General features: G+C 42.0%; 1 protein-coding gene across 3 annotated transcripts in view; it reads right to left on the bottom strand.

Annotated features, from left to right (window-relative positions):
- Nucleotides 1-281: 281 nt before the first annotated feature.
- The window catches only part of EDA2R (ectodysplasin A2 receptor), a 98,316-nt gene continuing 88,017 nt past the window's right edge, over nt 282-10,580 (bottom strand). For all 3 annotated transcript variants that reach the window (XM_073558347.1, XM_073558345.1, XM_073558346.1), the window contains exon 10: nt 282-3,974. In XM_073558347.1, the coding sequence (XP_073414448.1) occupies nt 3,706-3,974 (269 nt within the window). In that variant the 3' untranslated portion in view covers nt 282-3,705. The remainder of the gene's footprint in view (nt 3,975-10,580) is intronic.

Genomic DNA, 10,580 nt, shown 5'->3' with positions numbered 1-10,580 from the left:
AATGTGAAGGAGAATTAAAGCTGTACACTGCATTAGTTGTACAGTAATGATTACCTACTATTTGTAAAGTTTCATATATAAATACAAAACTGCACAATCTCATCCCAATTTAATGGCTCCTGAGGCCCATTATCACATGAGATGCGATCGGAGGGGTCCTATAAATTAGGACACACTGATCTTCTGGCACCCGAACACCGCACAGACTCAAAATCAACAAACACATTCTTTCAAAGGTGAAACATTGTTTTATATCATAGTTTAAGTAAAAATCCAGCACATTAAAAAGAACATTTTATTAAATTAAAGACCATATAAAACAAAAGTAACAAATGTGTCTCATAAGAACACAAACATTATTACAAATTACATCAGAAAACCAAGGATCACATTGGAAACAAGTCCTAACATTCATGTATAACACAGCTATCAACAAGCAGGCGATCACGTGCTTAAAGGTCCTGCTTTCTACACCTGGCAGACATTTTCACTGAGTTTTGTTTCTTTTTTTCTTGTAATGCCATGTACAGATTACAAACACCCAGTAATAAACGATTGCCCCCTACTAAGGCTCTACAGTGAGTCCGGAGCATCTACTGGACGCTCACTACTGCAGTCCGAAATCTCTAGCTGTACAGTGAATTACTAAGTGGCAAACAATGGTGGCTCATAGCCGGGGATCCTCTACAGAGATACAATAGGTTGTGTTCCGAAATCACATACAGAGTACAGGAAAGATTTAGATTTCCTTTCTAGTTTTAGAAAGAGCAGAATTTATTGTTTCAATCAGCGGACATGTCGGTCCTCTCTTTTCAGGCTTCAGCTTGTAGTAAAATCCCACATCATTTTCTAGCTTTTTTGGGTAAAAACAAGAGGTGGATTATCTGTTACCAAAGTAAAGGAAGCTCAGTGAATTTACAAATACACCTAATATATTAATGTCTATGGAGCGGACAGATTCCCCTTTAAATTGTTATTTTTTTCAATCATACGGTACATAATGTTGTACTTTGAGCATTTATATCATTCAAAATAATTAGGATACAATGCCACGGGACAATTCTGCAGTGGAAAATCTGCTGCAATAGTTACAGAGGTTAACACCCCTGTGGGTTTTGCAGGTTTTCCACATATTTCACCCTTTTTTTTTGCACTTGTCATGTTGCACATTTGAAATTCACAGTATTGATCTCAGGCCACGTTCACACGTTCGGTATTTGGACAGTATTTTACATCAGTATTTGTAAGCCAAAACCAGGAGAGGAAAAGTATAATAGAAACACGTCACCACTTCCACAATTTTTTCCCACTCCTGATTTTGGCTTACAAATATTTATGTAATACTGAACATGTGAATGTGGTCTTACAATGAAGATTTCCCCTTCAGTGCATTAATGAAACCTAGGGTAACCTGTCTCCAGACTAATCTGCAGGTACCATGATATAAGCCAGGGCGAGAGGAGCAGACTGGTATACAGTGTTGTGAGAAAAGATTTGGTATAACCTGTGGGAACCTGCCCCATTAAAAAACGCGATTAACTTGCAGATATGGGGTTAATATGCAACTTAATAGTGTTTTGAACCCGATAGGCACCCACACTTAGACCCCCACTGCCGGGAGGAAATTGCATTTTTTTCCTACTGGTAGCGTTCAGGTTTCAGTAATGGGCGCAACACCGATGCGTGTTCAGTCACCGCTCTGTATATAGATAGCCCTGACCTACAGCAGTGTCAGCATTACAGTCAGCTGTCAGTCAGTGCCAGGGGTGCGTGGCTACAGCCGCTGCTATGTATACACAGAGCAATGACTGAACCACCCACACCGGAGCCTGAAACACAAATATGCCGATCTACTACTTTCCCCCTGCTCTATAACATGATAGCAGCAGATCGGACAGCATTTTCATACTGACAGGTCTCCTTTAAGCCTCCATAAATATTACAAAGCTGTATCTCCCATACAAAGAAGTTCTGCTGAGGGCTAAAGTGTTCTCTAGGAGAGTTTCTTGTGGAGAGTGACAAGCCAGGCCTGGCATTCCAATGTGAATAGACATATAATTCTTTCATTGCTCCTCTTGGAAATTAAATATGCAAGTTGCCTCTTCAGAGAGGAAGAGGACCGGAACGCTATAGCACCACCGGGCGGAAGTAGCAATCCTATAAGTCACTTTTTATGATTGTTACTTCCTATAGGTGACACTAGAGTTCCAGTCCTCTTCCTCTCTGAAGAGGCAATTTCCATATTTAAACTCTGAGAAAGTGGCAGCCTGACTCATTGGGCAGCGGCTTATTTCCGGGAGAACAGCAAGATAGACATGCCAGCACCTCATCTATCATGGGCCGCCATACCCATTAGACCATCTGGTGAACCCATCAATAACGGACGATGTTAGTCTAATGTGAATCGGGGCCATTAGAGAAATCCTATTTACCGTAATACATAGCGGAAGATTAGAAAATTCCTAAAAGCTAGGAAACCATCAAAATCCAAAAATATCAAAGGAACACAATCTAGACCCTTACAGCTTACAGATACTGTCTGCTCCGTTGCACCAATGCAGCCACGTGCCATTTACCATTCTCTCACCACAAGGTAATAGCGGGTGATATCCGGGCAATGGTAGAAGCTGGCAGAACATTACAGTAATAGGTAAATCTCAGGGTAAAGGGGACGACAGCTCCATCTACGCCATAAGACACTACTACATGAATAGCGTGGACCACGAAGAGTACTAATACTGTTTTGTATTACTGGCAGAGCGCAGGAGAAGTGAAAAGGAGACATATAAAAATGGCAGAATATGGGGTTCACTGTACATTTCAGAAGACAATCTGAATCTAGTGGCTTATTTTCATGTAGCAGAGCGGAGTTTGTCATCTGTTTCATTCACTTGGTTCAGACTTGTAATTCTATGGACAATCAGCAATAAAACACTGCGATATGATGAAGAAATGATGACCCGCACAGCTAGACATACGCTAGGCACTGTCATATTCAGATTAGCCCAGAACTGACTGATAATAAATCAACATTTCATTGAAATAGAAATCTCAAGTGTCAATTTATCATGTACCAAAATAATACCTTGTTACAGTGCAATCAATGCCACATTAAAGAAAAGGCAGTGAAAAGGACTGGCATTCTTTAAGACCAATGTTATGAAAGGGTTATAAAATGCCACATCACCTTTATATAGTGTTACTACAAGCTGCATTCAGTGTGGTGTGAATGAGAGTAACGGTGTCAGCCATGATCGGACACGGTGTGCCGTCAGCAGGGATGCACTGCCATCTGCTGGACGACGGGAAGCATTACAACATACCAACCAGACATGATTACTGCAGAGCCCAGCTGCCATTATTTATCTGGTCACGGTGGCTGTTCGATACTCAACAATATAAAGAATTAGACAATAATATTCATCAGTCAAATCACAGAAACAATTAAATACAAAATATTCCCAGCATTCTTCTCAGGACCAATCCATGGATTCTCCCTCCGAAACAGAAGTGAATGAACGTCACCCAGGCAGTGGAAGTGTCTCCGCAGTGAGACCTATTCCCACCCCAGATCCAATAAACCTCTGTTGTTCCAGCAGGGCTTTGTATAATCATACTTCTTGTAGGATGGCTACACAGGAGGGAGCAGCCTGTGTGATGGATCTGCACCCAATGACTGTAATTTGTTTTCAGACCCGCCGACCATTACTGGCTGAAATGTGAGCAAATCAAGGCCAAGGCGTCTCTGTGCTGCAGCCTCTGAAGAGCGTGCACCAAGTCTAGCAGCGTACATGGGAGGTCAGAGGACAGATGAGCGTGCAATGCCTGAAATCCTGACATTCGATCCACAAGATGAGGCTGAACCCCGAGAGCAATTCCAATATCCCTGAAATCTTTCTCTCCAGGAGTCGCAGCGTCCAGTTTTTGTGCAAGAAACACAAGCAAAGACTCTGGAATTTGAGAGATGGAAAGACCTGGTAGAAAAGAAAATACAATTTCTTGTTAGAGCCTGGCATGAACGCTTCAGATGCTAAGCGATATAACTACAGTCATGATCATCACTTTATACACTGATCTAAAATGTTTGTGCCAATTCATTTCCTCCTTTAGTTTCAGGCCATGTTCACACATTCAGTATTTGGTCAGTATTTTACAACAGTGTCTGTAAGCCAAAACCAGGAGAGGAGCAATCAGAGGAAAAGTATAATAGAGACACACCACCACTTCTGGATTTATCACCCACTGCTGGTTTTAGCTTACAGAGACTGATGGAAAATACTGACCAAATACTGAACGTGTGAACATGGCCTTATTATTGCATAATGAGAGCCCTGATTCATAACGTTAGTTTGCAATCCACAAGAATTTGCTTAAAAACAAGAGAACGTGGAGTCAAACAGATAATTAATAACTAAGTGACAGCCTGCAAGGCAATTGATCGAAGATATGACCATCAGAAAACAGCAGTTGACAGCAGAGTTTGGACACGTTTATAAAGGCATCCACAAAAGAACATGAAATATACTGAATGGAGATTACATATATATATATATATATATATATATAAATATATACACACACAAGTGCTTCTCACTAAATTAGAATATCATCAAAAAGTTAATTTACCATATATAGGCGTGTATAAGCCGAGATTTTCAGCCCATTTTTTTGGGCTTAAAGTCCCCCTCTCGGCTTATAAACAAGTCATATACCTGGGGGTCGGCAGGGGAGGAAGAGTGGGGGTATCAGAGATCATACTGACCCCCCCTGACGCACCTCTGCAGCCCCCCCGCTTCTCCACGGTCTCCCTTCCTTCAGCGGTCACGCGGTACCGCTCATTAAACTCATTAATATGCATATATTCATGAGTTTAACCCCTTCCTGACATCCGACGTACTATCCCGTCCATGGGACCCGGGCCCCTATGTGGTGAGCGCCACTGATCGCGGCCGGGTGTCAGCTGATTATCACAGCTGACACCCGGCACATTAACCCCTTGCACACCGCGATCAAACATGATCGCGGTGTACCAGGAGTTAAAGGGAAGCATCGGCAGGGAGGGGGCTCCCTCCGTGCTTCCCTGAGCCCCCCACGGCAGCGCAATGTGCAGCGCTGCTGCGGGGGGCTCCTTTCCTCCAGGCCCCCGAATCCAAGATGGCGACGGGGGCCTTCGGGGGCCTGGAGGAAGCTGGCTTCCTCAGTGCCTGCAAAGCGCATGCAAGAGGAAGTCTTCTTCAATGCCTGTGACAGATTGCTGATCTGTCACAGTGATCTGTGATGTGACAGATCAGCGATCTGTCACAGTACAGTGATGTCCCACCTGGGACTATGTAATAAAGTAAAAAAAAAATAAAAAAAAAGTGTAAAAATAATTTTAAAAAAATCGCCAAATAAATTAGTAAAAAAAAAAAAAAATATTCCCCAATAAATTCATTTTTTGAAAATAAAAAAAACCCAAAACAATAAAAGTACACATATTAGGTATCGCCGCGTCCGTAACGACCCGCCCTATAAAACTGTCCCATTAGTTAACCCCTGTAGCGAACCCCTTAAAAAATAAAAATAAAAAAACGAAGCAAAAAATAATGATTTATTATCATACTGCCAAACAAAAAGTGTAATAACGCGCGATCAAAAAGACGCATATAAATATCCATGGTACCGCTGAAAACGTCATCTTGTCCCGCAAAAAACGAGCTGCCACACAGCATCATCAGCGAAAAAATAAAAAAGTTATAGCTCGCAGAATAAAGCGATGCAAAAATAATTATTTTTTATATAAAATAGTTTTCATTGCATAAAACCGACAAAACATAAAAAAACGACCTAAATGAGGTATCGCTGTAACCGTACTGACCCGAAGAATAAAACCGCTGTATCAATTTTACCGCACGCGGAACGGTGTAAACGCACTCCCCCAAAAGAAATTCATGAAACGCTGGTTTTTGTTCATTCTGCGTCCCAAAAATCGGAATAAAAAGCGATCAAAAAATGTCACGTGCCCGAAAATGGTACCAATAAAAACGTCAACTTGTCCTGCAAAAAATAAGACCTCACATGACTCGGTGGGTCAAAATACGGAAAAATTATAGCTCTCAATATGTGGTGATGCAAAAACTATTTTTACAATAAAAAGCGTCTTTTAGCGTGCGACAGCTGCCAAAAATAAAAACCGCCATAAATAGTAAATCAAACCCCCCGTTATCACCCCCTTAGTTAGGGAAAAATAATAAAATTAAAAAAAATGTATTTATTTCCATTTTTCCATTAGGGTTAGGGCTAGGGTTAGGGTTAGGGCTAGGGCTGAGATTAGGGTTAGGGGTGTGTTGAGGTTCGGGTTGGAGTTAGAATTGGGGGTTTCCACTGTTTGGGCACATCAGGGGCTCTCCAAATGCAACATTGCGTCTGATCTCAATTCCAGCCAATTCTGAGTTGACAAAGTCATAAGGTGCTCCTTCCCTTCCAAGCTCTGCCATGCGCCCAAACAGTGTTTTACCCCCACATGTAGTGTATCAGCCTACTCAGGACAAATTGCAAAACAATTTTTGGGGTCCAATTTCTCCTGTTACCATTAGGAACATAAAAAATTGGGGGCAAAAATATCATTTTTGTGGAAAAAAATGATTTTTTATTTTCACGTCCGAGCGCTATAAACTTCTGTGAAGCACTTGGGGGTTCAAAGTGCTCACCACACATCTAGATAAGTTCCGTGGGGGGGTCTAGTGTCCAAAATGGGGTCACTTGTTGGGAGTTTCAATAGTTTAGGTACATCAGGGGCTCTCCAAACGCACATGACACCCGCAGACCATTCCATCAAAGTCTGCATTCCAAAATGGCACTGCTTCCCTTCCGAGCCCCGACGTGTGTCCATACAGTAGTTTTCTCCCACATATGGGGTGTCAGCGTACTCATGACAAATTGGACATCAACTTTTGCGGTCAAATTTCTCCTGTTACCCTTGGGAAAATGAAAAAATTGGGGACTAATTGATCATGTTTGTGGAAAAAATACGATTTTTTTATTTTCATGCCCGGGCATTATAAACTTCTGTGAAGCCCTTGGGGGTTCAAAGTGCTCACCACACATCTAGATAAGTTCCTTAGGGGTTCTCGTTTCCAAAATGGGGTCATTTGTGGGGGGTTTCCACTGTTTAGGTACATTAGGGGCTCTCCAAAGGCAACATGACACCCGCAGACCATTCCATCAATGTCTGCATTCCAAAACGTCACTACTTCCCTTCCGTGCCCTGACGTGTGTCCATACAGTAGTTTTCTCCCACATATGGGGTGTCAGCTTACTCAGGACAAATTGGACAACAACTTTTGGGGTTCAATTTCTCCTGTTACCCTTGGGAAAATAAAAAAAATGGGGAATAATTGATCATGTTTGTGGAAAAAATACGATTTTTTTATTTTCATGCCCTGGCATTATAAACTTCTGTGAAGCCCTTGGGGGTTCAAAGTGCTCACCTCACATCTAGATAAGTTCCTTAGGGGGTCTAGTTTTCAAAATGGGGTCATTTGTGGGGGGTTTCCACTGTTTAGGTACATTAGGGGCTCTCCAAAGGCAACATGACACCCGCAGACCATTCCATCAATGTCTGCATTCCAAAACGTCACTACTTCCCTTCCGATCCCCGACGTGTGCCCATACAGTAGTTTTCTCCCACATATGGGGTATCAGCATACTCAGGACAAATTGGACAACAACTTTTGGGGTCCAATTTCTCCTGTTACCCTTGGGAAAATAAAAAAAATGGTGACTAAAAGATCATGTTTGTGGAAAAAATACGAATTTTTTATTTTCACGCCCGGGCGTTATAAACTTCTGTGAAGCACTGGAGGGTTCAAAGTGCTCACCACACATCTAGGTAAGTTCCTTGGGGGGTCTAGTTTACAAAATGGTGTCATTTGTGGGGGGTTTCCACTGTTTAGGTACATCAGGGGTTTTCCAATCGCGACATGGTGTCCGATCTCAATTCCAGCCAAAAACGTCAAATGGCGCTACTTCCCTTCCGAGCTCTGCCATGCGCCCAAATAGTGGTTTACCCCCACATGTGGGATATCAGCGTACTCAGGACAAATTGCACAATAACTTTTAGGGTGCTATTACCCTTGGAAAAATAAGAATTAAGGGTGAAAAGATCATTTTTGTGGAAAAAATATGATTTTTTAATTGTACCGCTGTACGTTATAAACTTCTGTAAAGCCCTTGTGGGTTCAAAGTTCTCACCACATATCTAGATAAGTTCCTTGGGGGGTCTAGTTTCCAAAATGGGGTCACTTGTAGGGGGTTTCCACTGTTTAGGTACATCAGGGACTCTCCAAACGTGACATGGCGTCCGATCTGAATTCCAGCCAATTTTGCATTGAAACAGTCAAACGGCGCTCCTTCCATTCTGAGCTCTGCCATGCGCCGAAACAGTCGTTCCCCCACACACATCAGGTATCAGCGTACTCAGGACAAATTGCACAATAACTTTTGCAGTCCAATTTCTCCTGTTACCCTTGGTAAAATAAAAAAAATTGAACCTGAAGTATTTTTTTTGTGAAAAAAAGTTAGATGTTCATTTTTTTTTAAATATTCAAAAAAATTCCTGTGACGCACCTAAAGGGTTAATAAACTTCTTGAAGGTGGTTTTGAGCACCTTAAGGGGTGCAGTTTTTAGAATGGTGTCACTTTTGGGTATTTTCTATCATATAGACCCCTCAAAGTGGCTTCAAATGTGATGTGGTCCTAAAAATAAAATGGTGTTGTAAAAATGAGAAATCGCTGGTCAACTTTTAACCCTTATAACTTCCTAACAAAAAAAAATTTTGGTTCCAAAATTGTGCTGATGTAAAGTAAACATGTGGGAAATGTTAGTTATCAAGTTTTTTGTGTGCTGTATCTCTGTGATTTAAGGGCATAAAAATTCAAAGTTGGAAAATTGCGAAATTTTCAAAATTTTTGCCAAATTTCCGTTTTTTTCACAAATAAACGCAAGTTATTTGAATGAAATTTTACCACTAACATGAAGTACAATATGTCACGAGAAAACAATGTCAGAATCACCGGGATCCATAGAAGCGTTCCAGAGTTATGACCTCATAAAGGTACAGTGGTCAGAATTGTAAAAATTGGCCAGGTCATGAACGTGCAAACCACCCTTGAGGGTGAAGGGGTTAATGAGCACCATGTGACCGCTGAAGGAAGGGAGACCATGGGAGAAGCGGGGGGAGGCTGCAGAGACTGTGCTAGGACGGGGTAAGTATATTCGATATTCACCTGTCCCCGTTCCATCGCTGCTCGCCGCTGTCTGCTGCATCCTATGTCCGTGACATTCAGCCAGCAGAGGGCGGGATGATGTGGTTAGTGCGCGCAGCACCCTCTGCTGCCTGAACATCACTGACACAGGACGCGGCAGACAGACGTGAGCAGCGATGGACCGGGGACAGGTGAATATCGCGGGTGCTTGGTCCTGAGCCAGCGGCAACACCGGCACCTGTCCCCCTTTGTGAGCCAGTGTCTCCGCCTGCTCAAGATCCAGCATCTGGCCCCCAGCAATGAGAGGTAAGTATGTCAATTTTTTTTTTTTTGCAGCAGCATATGGGGCATAGTCTATGGAGCATCTTATGGGGGCATAGTCTATGGAGCATCTTATGGGGCAGCATATGGGGCATAATATATGGGGAAGCATATGGGGGCATAATCTATGGAGCATCTTATGGAGACAGTTAATTTGGGCAGCATATGGGGGCATAATCTATGGAGCATCTTATGGGGGCATAGTCTATGCAGCCTCTTATGGGGGCATAATCTATGGAGCATCTTATGGGGGCATAATCTATGGAGCATCTTATGGAGCAGCATATGGGGCATATTATTCTATGGAGCATCTTATGGGGCCATCAACCTTTATGGAGCAGCATATGGGGCATATTATTCTATGGGGTATCTTATGGGGACATCATTAACCTTTGTGCAGCATTACACAAGGCATATTTTGTATGGAGCATCTTATGGGGTCATCATGAACTGTATGAAGCATTATATGGGGCTCCTGATTCAATATGGATATTCAAAAACATTTAACCTACTGATGTCTCAATTAATTTTACTTTTATTAGTATCTATTTTTATTTTTGAACTTTACCAGTAGCTGCTGCATTTTCCATTGTAGGCTTAAATGTGAGTCAATAAGGGGGGGTCGGCTTATACTTGGATCGGCTTATACACGAGTATGTACGGTATTTCAGTTCTTCGATACAAAAAGTAAAACTCATATATTATATAGAGTTACCGTAAACAGAGTGATCTATTTCAAGTGTTTATTTCTGTTAATGTTGATGATTATGACTTACAGCCAATGAAAACCCAAAAGTCATTATCTCAGTAAATTAGAATACAGTATAACACCAGCTTAAAAAATGATTTTAAAATCTGAAATGTTGGTCTACTGAAATGTACAGTATGTTCAGTAAATGGACTCAATACTTGGTCTGGGCTTCATTGTATCAATTATTGCACCAAGTGTGGCATGGAGGCCAAAAGCCTGTGGCATTGCTGAAGTGTTATGGAAGCCCAGGTTGCTTTGATGG

The sequence above is a fragment of the Dendrobates tinctorius genome, unplaced genomic scaffold, assembly GCF_039654945.1.
Source record: "Dendrobates tinctorius isolate UK_male_01 unplaced genomic scaffold, ASM3965494v1 ptg000013l, whole genome shotgun sequence".
In the NCBI taxonomy this organism is placed as follows: domain Eukaryota; kingdom Metazoa; phylum Chordata; class Amphibia; order Anura; family Dendrobatidae; genus Dendrobates; species Dendrobates tinctorius.
Note: the sequence above shows the minus strand (reverse complement) of the source record. Positions and strands in the feature narration are given on the sequence as shown.